Here is a 14,470-nt window from a genome sequence, read left to right as displayed (position 1 = left end):
ACCAGACACCCTCTCTCTGAAAACCCCTGAGCCAGCGCCAAGCAGGCAGATTTCTCGTCTCTTTCTCTGAGGCAAGTTTTTGTTAAGTTCATCCTTTTACTGAAAGGGGCACCTTTGGGGTTCCAGGCTTTCTGGGTCTTGACCAAAGTTCCTACTCCATGAAGACTCCGAGCTTTGACTTCTGCTCAGACATCAGTAGGTTACAGGAACTGACCTACTTGAGTGCTCCAGCACTGCGAATCCTCTGGATTTGTGCTTTGTTCTGCCTCTCAGGAATTCCTTCTTTCTTGCTAGCTCAGCTAACTCTTAGAGATTAAAAACATGTTCTATCCAGGTTTGACTTGAAAGGGCTCTCGAAATATCTGGTTTGCCACCTTTTCAGAAACAGATGCCTCCTGCTTAGGAACAACGGCTTCCTCCCTCCCTGAAGTCTGTTTGTATCATCAGGTGGAAAACAAAGAGCTTTACTGGTTGAAGCGCATGCTGGAGATTATTTTCATGAAGCCCTTTAGTCACAGAAAAGGAAGCTGTATCCCAGAAAAATGACTTGCCCTACTACTTACCAAGTCAGCAACAGAGCTGAGACTGGACTCTCTCACACTGCTCTTCCTAAAGGAAACCAAAATGTAAGCAAAGATAGCATTCTCTGAATAAGCCAAAAAACTGAATTATACTCAAGTTCTTTAAATTCATAGACAGCAGCCAGGCACGGTGGCTCACGCCTGTAATCCCAGCACTTTGGGAGGCCAAGGTGGGTGGATCACAAGGTCAGGAGTTCAAGACCAGCCCAGCCGACATGGCGAAACCCTGTCTCTACTAAAGATACAAAAAATTAGCCAGGCGTGGTGGCATGCGCCTGTAATCCCAGCTACTCAGGAGGCTAAGGCAGGAGAATCGCTTAAACCTAGGGGGTGGAGGTTGCAGTGAACCGAGATCACGCCATGCACTCCAGCCTGGGCGGCAGGGTGAGAATCTGTTTCAAAAAAGAAAAATTTATAGAGAGCAGAGGAGCAAAGATACAGAGCTAAAGGTGATCCAGCTATAAAAACCTGACTTCTGGAACAAAGCACTAAAGAAAGTGTGAACAGTACCAAAGTCATAACTGCTGTTTGAGAACAGATGTTCAAATGTGGGAAATATTCAAAGTAAGTTCCAAAAAAATAAGCTAGCTTATCATTCTATAAAAAGTTTATTTCAGAAATCACATACCTTTAAAAAAAAAAAACACAGAGGGTATAAGTTCGTATCCTGACGAGATATTATTCATTATTTGAACGGCAGTGTTGTGTGGTACAATTAACGAGATGCAGATGCTAAGTCCATACAACATTCCTGGCATTTACACCAGGCTCACGAGAGAGTGACCCTTGAAAAGCGAAAAAAACCCAAAAACAAACAAACAAAACACAAAAAACAAACCCACAGAAAACACCTAAAAAACAAAAACCAACCAACCAAACAAGACACAAAAAACAAACCCACAGAAAACACCCAAAAACCAAAAAAAACAGCTAATTCTGAAACATATAAAACTATCTTGATCTTTTAAATACAGGTCCTGAAATTACAGATCCATTGCTGAGACTATTCCAAAACCTGTAAAACATGGGCATTATTTTAATTTCTGAACAACTGAAAAGATTCAATGGCGTGCCGTGTGGTCATTTCAGTATGTGAGTCAAAGCAGAAGAATAGGGAAACGTTAAATCTCTGCTTTACAGTTTAATAGGTCGAAAGCAAAAGGAAAGTCTGAAAAAAGAACTGGGGAGGTTTGGTTGGTAATGCTTTTGGTAGAACCGGTTATCCTTGTTCCTATTTAGTAGGCGTCTTTTAGTCTTACGAGAGTAGCACCCACAGATGGCCAAGTTCAAATATCAGAATCAGGATGCAAAATACAACTGGAAATTGACACTCACTATGTACCAAAAAATATGGCTCTTTGGAAATCTGAGCTAAAACCCTGTGATGTAACATGTTAAGATGCTTAAGACAAGTTTACAGATCAAGGAGTTAAAATGATCCTCAAGGATGACTAAAGCAGAATTTTTACACAAACAACTTCAATAACTTCCTATAATGGGGCCAGGCATGGGGGCTCACGCCTGTAATCCTAGCAGTTTGGGAGGCTGAGGTGGGCGGATCACCTGAGGTTGGGAGTTCGAGACCAGCCTGACCGACATGGAGAAACCGTCTCTACTAACAAAAAAATACAAAATTAGCCAGGCATGGTGGCACATGCCTGTAATCCCAGCTACTCAGGAGACTGAGGCAGGAGAATCACTTGAACCCAGGTGGCGGCGGTTGCGGTGAGCCGAGATCGTGCCACTGCATGACAGCCTGGGCAACAAGAGCAAATCCGTCTCAGAAACAAAACAAAACAAAACAAAACTTCCTATAATACAAAGCAATTGCTTTTACTTCAATCTATTTACTATTTTTATCAAATGATCCCAGATTATATTTCTAGGTACTCCTATGCAGATCACAAGGTATTTGTTTTTTGGGATAAATATAAAGCAAAGTTTATGTTTGTACGAGGGGAGTTCAGAGTTCTCTGACTCTGCTAGTGCTGAATCCAGAGAAGTACTGTCATATTCTAAAAAGTTTCAAGAAGGCCAAGAAGGCCAGGTGCGGTGGCTCACACCTATAATCCCAGCACTTTCGGACGCTGAGGTGGATGGATCACGAGGTCAGGAGATCGAGACCATCCTGGCTAACATGGTAAAACCCCGGCTCTACTAAAAATAAAAATAAAAAAATTAGCTGGGCGTGGTGGTGGGCACCAGTAGTCCCAGCTACTCGGGAGGCTGAGGCAGGAGAATGGTGTGAAACCGGGAGGCGGAGCTTGCAGTGAGCTCAGATCACGACACGGCACTCCAACCTAGGCGACAGAGCAAAACTCCGTCTCAATTAAAAAAAAAAATTCAAGAAAAAGAAAACTTGTATCAGTTGGTTAACTGCATAAATCTTCTGAGAATGCAGTTACTATGTGCCCCCATGATGAGAAGTTAGTTCATGCTGAAGAGAAATGAAGATTTAAAACTACCTAAGAATGAAGTCAATCGATACTAATCATTCGTGAAGACAGGCAACACCTGAGAGCAATAGGAAGCTGACCTAATTTGATTAGATCGGATATATTTTCAATTGTTTCTCATCAAATCATAATCTTAACAGAAATGCAGTTACTAAAGACAAGTATTGCAGATATTTCAGGATAATGTGGCGAGTATGTTGAAAGATACTGTTCCTATAAATTGTCAGGAAAAACTGGCCATTAATTTTATTGAAGTGAAAAATATGTAACACTAAAGTTGCAGATCTGAGCTTTATTATCAGAATAACATCATTTCAGGATAGAATTGAGGGATTCTTGAAAATGCTTTTGATATGGCATAAAACTCTGGAGTCTCAGAGCTGCATGCCTACTTATCTGTTCAAATATATCTGGAATGGAAATACACAGAGGGTTTAGCAGAACAAGCAAGAAAGTTGACAAAAGAACCAAATGAAAATTCCTCATGACAAAAGCACTTTAATACCCTATCCTTCTTCAATCAAGAGATCAAAAGAAACGGCAAGTCCTGTATTTACAAAACTGATGAAAATCACACTGCAATAATCAGTGAATGTAGAACTGCACAGATCTGTGTTTCCAGCTTTTTCCACCATGATTGTACATCAAGGTAAAAAAAGATTCTTTTATACAAATCCAAGAAAGATGTGGACAGAGGTGGCAGCAAAACTGCCAAGGATGGTGCACTGACTTACGACTGCAGCTGAGACAGGACGTGGGGGGTGGGCAGAGTCCTCGAGAAAGAACCCTACGGAGAGGGCGGCTCAATCGGTGGTCGATCTCCGGTACCAAAACCGCGCTCTGAAGTCATCGCTGCACGTCATGAAGCCGGGGTTGGTGGGGGAGTGCACTATGCAGCGTACAATGTTGTTGTGCCCCAGTGAGAGCAGGTTTCTCCGCTCAGCTGTTCTAGAGTCCCAGCAGCAAAGACTGATCGTCCTCTCGTCGGGCAGCAACACATAGTCCTCAGTGTGGTTAAACACAGCCTGCGTTCGGTGCACCTGGCGTCCACTTAAACCCGCACCTGCCACAGAGACCAAGAGGGATAGCTTTCTAAGTCCACATCTTAGACTGTCAGAACATTCTAGCATTCAATGTAAAAGCATTTTAAACCTGTCGAAGTGATACACCTTGTACACTTTCAGAAACTCTAAAAAAGTACAAAAAAGAAAATCAAACCAGGCACAGTGGCTCACGTCTATAATCCCAGTACTCTGGGAGGCTGCGGAAGGAGGGCTGCTTAAGCCCAGGAGTTTAAGACCAGCCTGGGCAACAGACAACAGAGCAAGAGCAAGACTGTATCAGAGGAAAAAAAAAAAAAAAAGAGAGAGAGAGAGAGACCACCAGATTACCTGAAGCAATACTGTTACTGTCCTAATGTACTTCGAGGCTTAAAAATACATATAAAATTGATGCCGCTATATTTTTCTATTATAGTTTTAAACCAACTTTATGTTTAGTACATTTTTCCATGTTTTTTTTAACTAGATGCAAAGTGCCTCATGTTTAGAAGCCCCATTACTTATTTAACAATTCTTTTGTGTGTGTGTGTGTGTGTGTGTTTTTAGGCAGAGTCGCTCTGTCACCAGGCTGGAGTGCAGTGGTGTGATCTCGGCTCACTGCAACCTCCGCCTCCTGGGTTCAAGCGATTCTCCCGCCTCAGCCTCCCAAGTAGCTGGGACTACAGGTGCGTGCCACCACACCAAGCCAATTTTTGTATTTTTAGTAGAGACAGGGTTTCACCAAGTTGGCCAGGATGGTCTTGATCTCTTGACCTCGTGATCCACATGCCTCAGCCTCCCAAAGTGCTGGGATTACAGGTGTGAGCCACTGCACCTGGCCTATTTAACAATTCTTTTACTTCCTAACATTTAGTTTATATCAATTATAAGTAATGTTGTAATGAATATCCTTTGTACAGAAAGCTTTATTTCCTTAGGAGTAAATTCCTAGAAACAGAATTACTGAGACAAAGTATATGAATATCTGCTTTCCAAAAGGAAGCCTTTTTATGACTATAAATTACATATTTTAATGTTTAAACTACCAAATAAAGTATAAAAAGGAAAATAAAAACTGCTTAATAATTGCACCTATCCGAGGAAACAGTCAATACTTTGGTGAATACCCTTTCGAAATATCTAAGTGTTAGGTGCTCACTTGTAAATTTTCTTTTTTTTTTTTTTGAGATAGAGTCTCACTCTGTTGCCCAGGCTGGAGTACAATGGTGTGATCTCAGCTCACTGCAACCTCTGCCTCCCGAGTTCAAGAGATCTCCTGCCTCAGCCTCCTGAGTACCTGGGATTATAGGCATGCGCCACCACACAAAACTAATGTTTGTATTTTTAGTAGACACGGGGTTTCGCCATGTTGGCCAGGCTGGTCTCAAACTCCTGACCTCAGATGATTTGCCCACCTCGGGCTCCCAAAGTGCTGGGATTACAGGTGTGAGCCACAACGCCCAGTTTCATTTGTAACTTAAGTCAGAGCATTTGTCATATACTATTACTATTCAAGCATATGTAGTGCAGATCTGTAAAGACAGAATACAGCTTAGTGGATAAAAACACAAACTCTGTGGTCAGATGTAGGTTGAACACTTACTAGTGATGTGACCCTGGGCAAATTACTTAACATCCCTCAGCCTTAATTTTCTCATCTGTTCCACGGGGTAGTTACAGAACCTACCCCATAGGGCTGAGGATAAGAATAAGAGAATGCATGGGAGGCTCTGGAGTGTGAGTGCTCAGCCAATGTTAGCATGCATACTTATTTTTAAAGGTGTACGTTGTCCACAGATGCGTAACAGATTTCCTTAATGCTTCTTATTGGACATCTATGCTGTTTCTAACTTTCAGCCACTCCAAATGATGTTGGGACACACAATCTTTTATGGGCATGTGCCTGTTTGTCCAATTACCTCTTTAGGTTGAATTTCTAAGAGTAGATATAGTGGGTCAAAAAGCATGTATTTAAAATTTTGATATGATACCAAACTGTGCTGAAATATTTTACCAGCTGACTCTCTGACCAACCAAACATGATATCCTCAAATCTCTATCAATAGTAGATTAATATAAATCTTTAAGACTCCTAAAATCTGATGAACAAAACCAGGTCCCCATATTCATTTATTGGGTCTGCAGCGAGGCTGGCCACCTTTTCTTATATTTCCTGACCATTTTTCTCTTCTGCAGTCCCCTGTCCTTTGGCTCCTTTTCTCTCAAGTTTGGACTCTTCTTTTTCCTATTTGAGTTCTCTTTACAGATTAAGATATTAACTCATTGTCTAACATCTGTATATATGCTATAACTACTTGCCCCCAGTCCTGTATTTTAATTATTTATATTGTTTTTATTTTTTTGCAACCCAATTTCTAAAGTTTTCTTGATAGTTTTTCCCTTTTCATCATTTCAGAAACCCTTTGAATTCTAATTAATAATAATAATAATAATTATTATTATTTTTGAGATGGAGTCTTGCTCTGTTGCCCAGGCTGGAGTGCAGTGGTATGATCTTGGCTCACTGCAACCTCCACCTCCCAGGTTCAAGCTATTCTCCTGCCTCAGCCTCCCGAGTAGCTGGGACTACAGGCGCCCGCCAACACGCCCAGCTAGTTTTTGTATTTTTCGTAGACACGGGGTTTCACCATATTGGCCAGGCTGGTCTTGAACTCCTGACCTTGTGATCCGCCTGCCTCGGCCTCCCAAAGTGCTGGGATTACAGGCGTGAGCCACCGTGCCCAGCCCAAATTCTAACTAATTATTAAAACTAGGAACAGAAATCTTAACATGCTGACATGACAGGGGCTTGATCTGTGAAATGAGAAAAAAGGAAAAGGGGAATTTGCACATAAATTCAGCATAATCACATTTTTGAAAAACCACACTGCTATTCCCCACTAAAACAAGCCGATCAACCTCATACTACTATAAAACATCCAAAACATTCCTAGAGTAAATATTTAAGCTCTTGTCAGTAGGCTGGTGTGTATCTGTCCAGATATAGCACACTCCTTAAAATAGTTACAACTTCTATAGGGGGAGTATTTTCACATTTACTCTGATCACTTTTGTATTTTCTTTTTGCAACAAACACAACTATTATAAAGCAGTTCTTTATAATAAATACTTTTCAGAACAGCTTTATACAAGTGTTTCAATGAAGTCACCAAGAATTATGATAAAAATGGCTCTTCCTAAGATTTGCTAGTTGTATCAGAAGTCAGAGAGATGGCTGGGGAAGCCAACTTTGGTTACAATGAGACAAATCTAAGGCAGGTTATGCTGCCCCCTAGTGGGTCAGATGTCACCGACTCTTCAATGCAAACAACACAGTCCAGTCTCTTCCAATACCGTTTTCTTGTGATTTTCTTTGTTATGCTCATGCCAATTTTAGTGTATGATACAAACATATCTCACAATTGAGAAAACAATCAGAAGTTTTCTGAAGGTTTTCTACCAAACAGTCTTTGCTGCTACAAGGAACAGAAGACACAGTGTTTTAACATTCACTATCAAATAACCAGACTTGGGCCCTACTAGTGATAGGATCAATTTAAATAGATTTCATTATAAAAATACTCCACAGGCACTACTGTGAGTAGTTACCAATGAGACCAACATACATTAATGAGAATTCAATGGATGCAATTTTTTTCTGTCTGCTTAGCCTACTTTATATCTGCATTCAGAACTCACGTGGTTTCCATTGGGGGCTAGCTCTGCTCACTTAGGAATGGGATAAGATCTTTCCTCTCAGCCATTCTTTCCCAAATGCATATATTAGTAATACTGAGATCTACTATTGGAAACTTTTCTCTGGATTGCTTTCACTTTTCTGTGGAAAGAGGGCAGGCCAGTCTACAAATGGATCACCAGGTTCTCAAATGTTACTTGCATGGAATCCAGACCTAGTCCACAGTGTGAGGTGCTCAGAAGAGCAAAGAAAGCACAGTTCTATTTCCAGCTCTGTCACTTACGAACTACAGCCTTGGCTAAACGACTTAACCGGTAAGTCTTGGTTTCCTCTTATCTAAGAAAGGGATAACATCTGCCTTGCTCAATGCATAGACTTACTGTGTTGCTGTATTGTGAGGTCCTAAAAGAGAGTTCTGGAAAGTGTGAACACTACAGAAATGTTAAGTAACATCAACTTCTCACTTACCCGTGTATCTGACCAGTGTTCGTCCTGTTGATATTTCCCAAAGTTTAGCTACAGAGTCTTTTCCACTTGAGAGAATGTATTTAGAATTTTTGGAAAAAATGGCAGAACAAACTTCAGCACCGTCGTGTGCTTTCTCAAAAGTTGTGATGCATCGATTTGAAACACCATCCCACAATTTGATGCAGCCGTCCTTGCTTCCAGTTACGTACATATTGGCACTAGAATTGTAATTAACGGAACATATAGCATCGGTGTGTTGATCTTGAGGATTGCAAGACACAAAACATTGAAAGGTGTTGATATCATAAAGGCGAAGAGTAGGATGCTGAGTTCCGACAAGTATAAAGTCTCCAGAAGGATGAAAAGAGATGGAGCGTAACATTTCAGCTTCCTGTTAGGACAGAGACGTTAACACAAGTGATCAACTGGTGAACAATTAAATCCAGAGGAAATGTGGAAAATATCTGGCTGATGAAAAGAATCCATAAAACAATCATTAGATATTACACAGGTATCATAAGAAAAAAAGTGCTTTTCGGAATACATGAAAGTATTTTTTGAATAGATTCCCAAAACTAAATATTTACTGGTTACATTATTCCAAAAACTATAGAAGTGAGCTTCATTATTTACAAATGAACACCGAGTAACACTCCACTAAGGATGGAGTATTATCAGACAATGACACATTCATGCATTGGTTACTGAAGTACAACTTGTACCTAAGAGCTTCTTTCATTTGCTCTAGGGCTGCAAATATTGAGTAAAAAATTAAGTTTTTATTATTTTTTGTTATTATTTAAGTTACTATTATTTATTATTATTTTTTGCAGACACGGTCTTGCTCTGTCGCCCAGGCAGACCGCGCAGTGGCACGGTCACGGCTCACTGCATGCTCAACCTCCTGGGCTCAAATGATCATCCTTGCCTCCACCTCCTGAGTAGCTGGGACCACAGGCGTGTGCCACCATGCCCAGCTGATTAAAATAATTTTTTCGAAGAGATGAGGTCTCACTGCATTGCTCAGGCTGATCTTACACTTCTGGGCTCAAGTGATCCTCCCACTTTGGCTTCTCAAAGTGCTGGGATTACAGACATGAGCCACTGCAACCAGCCTACTCTAATTATCAAACAGACAGAAGCCACAACTAAAACATTAGTATTTCTGCAATGCATATTCAAAATAGGGTAACAAATGTCACCTTGCCAGGAAACACTTAATACTTTCAACTGAATTTTTATTCCTCTAAGTTATACATTAGTGAAGCTGGTCATGTTTTGTTTATAACAGGGATCTGCAACCTTTAAAGAGTGATACGGATTCCAAACCCTCCAAAGGGTCAGATTATAAACTCTGACCAGCCACAGGGAGCAGGTACATGAGAGCATGTGGCCTATGTGCCAACAAAATCTGATCCATCTGCCATCCGGCATGCATCCTGGTCTATACTTGTCTCACGGGACGATCACCGAGACTACTTTTACAACGAGAACAGTTGTACAAGAGCTCATTGTATTTAAGAAAAAATGTAAAGCTCCTTTCCAAAGATTCCTACCTGAATGTATTTGAAGGCTCTTTTTGCTGATGGTTTGGAATAATCAAATAATTTAAGAGTATAGTCCCTTGAACCAGAAGCCAGGATCTGTTCTGTGGGGTGGAAAGCGAGGCACGTGACTTCATCCACATGGTCATAAAGAGTTCGAATCACTGGGTGGTTTTCCATATTTTGTTGTGCGGTCTCATTCATCATGACCTAGACCAACAAGAAGAGATGCTCAAGGTACAGAATGTGTCTGAATCCAAGTACACAATCCACAACTGTAGCAAACTAAAGCTGGTTTGAACCATACTCTCATTTTTCCAAAAATGAAAAACAGAAGGCAATCAGTAAGTATGTAACTGGAATTTTTACCTCTATTGGCATGGCACTTTTGGCCAACATCCTCTCTGTGTCAAGTATCTTTATTGAAGCATCAGCAGACCCAGTAGCTATTAACTGTCCATCTCTACTATAGGTAGCTACACGGCAGGGTCCTTTATGTGATGTGACATAGCATGTTTCATACTCAGAAGCCTCTGGGGACATAGTCTGAACATCTGCATCAAATTCCAGGTCAATCCCTGTGCCAGGGGCAACAGTATCTGAACGACCAATTGCATACTGAACTGCGGTGTCATCATTTTCCATTCCTGAAAGAAATCAAAATTAAAGGCGTAACAAAACAAGTGTTTTTTTTTTAAAAGGCCAAGATAAAATTCTAGATCCAAACTGGAAAGATGCTCACCAGCGTCAACTTCCTATTTCTTGGAGTCGCGTGACACCTAATGCTTTACAAAACTGTGTATTTTGCCCATGCTATTCAAAGTTCACCACGCTGTGAGGCCACATGGCTCGCTGGAAGTTAGGCTCCAATAGACAAAGTCATTTTCCCAGGTTCTTGCCTCCAGAGTTTACTACTTTATCTACAACTACAGAAACTCAAAAAATAGTTCTGTAGTTAAATTATCCATTTTTTTCATTCCAAATTTTAATATTTTTAGGGTTGAGATGTATCAGCAGCTCTGATGCTCATTAAGTTAGCTACATTGTTAACATGAATGCTACTGAAATGTTTTTGAAAGAAAGTTGATATTTAAAAAAAAAGGTTTATCAAGAATATGCATTTAAAACGTATAAATAACTTGACAAATCAAATAATATGTTGATTAGTAGAGGAAAAATTAACACTATGGATCAACAAGAAAATAAAAATGACCTTGGGCCGGGCGCGGTGGCTCAAGCCTGTAATCCCAGCACTTTGGGAGGCCGAGACGGGAGGATCACGAGGTCAGGAAATCGAGACCATCCTGGCTAACACGATGAAACCCCGTCTCTACTAAAAAATACAAAAAAAATAGCTGGGCGAGGTGGCAGGCGCCTATAGTCCCAGCTACTCGGGAGGCTGAGGCAGGAGAATGGCGTAAACCCAGGAGGTGGAGCTTGCAGTGAGCTGATATTCGGCCACTGCACTCCAGCCTGGGCAACAGAGCGAGACTCCATCTCCAAAAAAAAAAAAAATGACCTTGAATTTTACCACCCAGAGATAATAACTGTTAACGTATTGGTATAAATTCTTAGGGATCCTTCCCCATGCACAGCTGTTTTATCTTTCAAAACAGTAATAGAGAAATGCTGTGTAACATGTTGTGACTCACTTGTTCATTTAATCAAGCAGAGCAAAAGCGTATCTTGGCTAATAAATATTCATCTATATAATTATGTTGTAGTATTCAATTTTATGGATATCGAAAAATTTACAGCTAATTCCATGTTGTTGGGCATTGCAGTTTGTCCATTTTATTTCCCCAGGAGAAATGCTCACAATTGGCACTGCCACGTCCAAGGGTATTAACCTGTTTGGTAATTCAATATTTTATTGAGTGCTTTCTATTATTAGCCAGGTAGGCTCCAGGATATACTGCTGAATAATACAAGGTCCTGATCTTTACTGAACTTGTAGTCTTTTTTGACAAGGGGGCAGTAGGTGGGAAGTGGGGAGGTAAGGATCATATGGGAAACAATCCAAATGATAAAGGAAATTTCAAAATGACTGTTATAAAACAAATGGGATCACTATGGCAGGGTAACCGGGAAAATGCAGGAAAGGGTCGGATTATTTTAGGAGGGGTTAAGAGAACTCAGAGGACATTTGATGTAAAATCTGAAGGAAGTCAGTAATATGACAGAGTGTTCCAGATAATGTGTACCAAGACCCTCAGGCCAGAACCAGCTTAAGGTCTTCATAATCTGAACTTTGCTTACCCCTTACTTACTGAGCTACTTCCTGAACTCACGCTGAACAACTTACTTACTGAAGTACCTGGCACGTACTAGGCACTAAAACGAAACAAGAATAATCTTGAAAAATTCTGCCATATGCAAACATCTAAAACCTTGCCATGGGATATATGGAATTGTGTTCACAATCTACCTAGTTTGATGAGATGCAGGAGCTGCTCCGAGGGTGCACAGACAGACTGAGGCTTGATTTCATTGATGAGGCCATTGGCGATGCTGATGTAGCCGTCATATAGCAGCTGGCTAATGATCAGCTTGTAGAGCTGCTGGCGGTCCTTCAAGCCCACTTTGGTTCTGTACATCTTGGAGAACAGGAAGACAGTTTCCCTGCCAGCTGCAAAAAGGGAAAACGGATGGTGAAGGGTAGAGGCTCTAGCAAATCACAGAAGGAACAGAGGACTCTTTGGTCAGACTTAATCTTGCAGGACTCAAATCCCATCGCTACCAGCTGCATTGTCTTTGGTCGCTGACCTCATTTCTCTTAAGCCTCAGGTTCTTCAGCTGTTAAGTTACTGGAAGTTAAACAAGGTGGTGCATATAGAGCCCTGAGCACAGTGCCTGGCATACAGAAATTATTCAGGTCATGTTAGCCAATATTTACGGTACAATCCCTCATCGACTTTTCTTCCCCCACCAAACTACCTACCTATGATTTTTGTTCTTTATTGCTATCCCAGAATCTTCCATTTCTTTTGTTAATTAAACATTGACTAGCACCTGCAACATGCAAGATAGCTGCTGTTTTGTCAAGGCCTAGACTGCTGGTTCCACTAGCTGGGCTGTATGTTTACTAATATCTTTTATGTTCATTCTCAAAACCTGTTTTAGGGCAACTGAGCTTGTGACTGTAATTCTATAATCTAATTCGACAGTAAATCAAAATATGAAGGAAAAAAAGCAACTGTACTATAAAAACTCAACAGAGTTAAATGCGTTAGAAAGGCTCGAAGGTGAGCTGCCCAATAAAATCCTGCCAATCAAGGTCAAAACAATAAAAATGAAAAACACAGTAAAAATCTGGAAGGACTGTGCATGCACTGATTTACAAGTGTCTAAGTTTTCCTTTAGTCTTAAGAGACAAAAAAAACTGTAAATGGTTTCTGGCTTATTCAAAAAAGAACTCCAACTGTTGAACATGATAATCTGCTTACTAAAAATCAATGCCTTTATGTATGTGTATGTTTGAACCAATATTAAAAGGCTACAGGTGTCTGGGGACAGCAATAAAGAATAAAAGCGACCTCAGAGCCTGATTTCTTTTTTCTTTTTTTTCTTTTTGAGATGGAGTCTCGTTCTGTCGCCCAGGCTGCAGGGCAGTGGCCCAGTCTCGGCTCACTGCAACCTCTGCCTCCCAGGTTCAAGCTATTCTCCTGCCTCAGCCTCCCAAGTAGCTGGGACTACAGGCACGTGCCACCACGCCTGGCTAATTTTCGTATTTTTAGTAGAGACGGGGTTTCACAATATTGGCCAGGCTGGTCTTGAACTCCTGACCTTGTGATCTGCCTGCCTCAGCCTCCCAAAGTGCTGGAATTATGGGCATGAGCCACTGCGCCTGGCCCAGAGTCTATTTCTTATACACTGTACGACACTGATGGTGTTAATAATAACCAACAACATTAAGCACTTCCTGCATGCCAGATACCGTCATGCTAAGTACTTTGTAAGCATCAGTTCACTGAATAAAATCATTCAATGTATTCAAGTATATGAAGTAGTACATGAACATAATAAGTCTATGCTTGAGTAGAAAATCCTGGGACACAATAAAGATGATGAAATGGGTTCAAGGAGGTCAGAACACCTACTCAAGGTAAAAAGTGGCTGAGTTACTTATCCAAGGTTAAAAGCACACCAGAATTGCCAACTCCAGAGCCCTGAGCTTAACCACTGAAGGAGTTCAGGAAATGCCAGCCCAAAGCAAGATGCTTTGGCGGGCTGATTACTTTGAACTGAGGGCACTTGGAGAACAGCAGGCGGGAAGAGGCTTTCCCTGTGCTTTCCTTACCTGCCTAAAGTCTGACCCTCCAAAAATACCTCAATTGTCCTTATTAACCAGGGAAGATTCACTTAGATCATAGGAACCAGGGAAGATTAACTCGGATCACGAGAGGAGATTAGAGGTTGACACCACCCAGAGGATCACCTATTCTGTCTGCATTAACAAACTTGATTCACCATACATTTCCTCCGTTCACCCTCCCATAACTTGTGTTACAGCTGCTGCTTACCATCCTCCCACCCGCCCCCAACCCTCTATTCATTCCTTTCAGTAGCTCAGGATGCCATGTAAGCCTTAATCATCTGACTTCAACTTCTTAGTCTCGTATTTTGTGGGACTCCTGTACATAATTAAATATCGTTTTTCTCCTATGGACAATGTTTAGTGACC

At 41.1% G+C, this 14,470-nt stretch overlaps 1 protein-coding gene across 3 annotated transcripts in view; it reads right to left on the bottom strand.

Moving 5' to 3' along the window:
* Window positions 1-3,314: 3,314 nt before the first annotated feature.
* CSTF1 (cleavage stimulation factor subunit 1) overlaps window positions 3,315-14,470 on the bottom strand; it is a 12,317-nt gene continuing 1,161 nt past the window's right edge. For 2 of the 3 annotated variants that reach the window (XM_015148738.3, XM_015148737.3), the window contains exons 2-6: window positions 12,215-12,415; window positions 10,156-10,433; window positions 9,799-9,996; window positions 8,243-8,633; window positions 3,315-4,100 (exon numbers count right to left, since the gene is read on the bottom strand). In XM_015148738.3, coding sequence (XP_015004224.1) covers window positions 3,841-4,100; window positions 8,243-8,633; window positions 9,799-9,996; window positions 10,156-10,433; window positions 12,215-12,383 — 1,296 coding nt within the window. In that variant the 5' untranslated portion in view covers window positions 12,384-12,415 and the 3' untranslated portion in view covers window positions 3,315-3,840. Of the gene's footprint in view, window positions 4,101-8,242; window positions 8,634-9,798; window positions 9,997-10,155; window positions 11,000-11,305; window positions 12,416-14,470 lie in introns of all 3 variants that reach the window. The other variant, XM_077952011.1, reaches the window with a different exon arrangement.

The sequence above is a fragment of the Macaca mulatta genome, chromosome 10 (assembly GCF_049350105.2).
Source record: "Macaca mulatta isolate MMU2019108-1 chromosome 10, T2T-MMU8v2.0, whole genome shotgun sequence".
Classification (NCBI taxonomy): domain Eukaryota; kingdom Metazoa; phylum Chordata; class Mammalia; order Primates; family Cercopithecidae; genus Macaca; species Macaca mulatta.
Note: the sequence above shows the minus strand (reverse complement) of the source record. Positions and strands in the feature narration are given on the sequence as shown.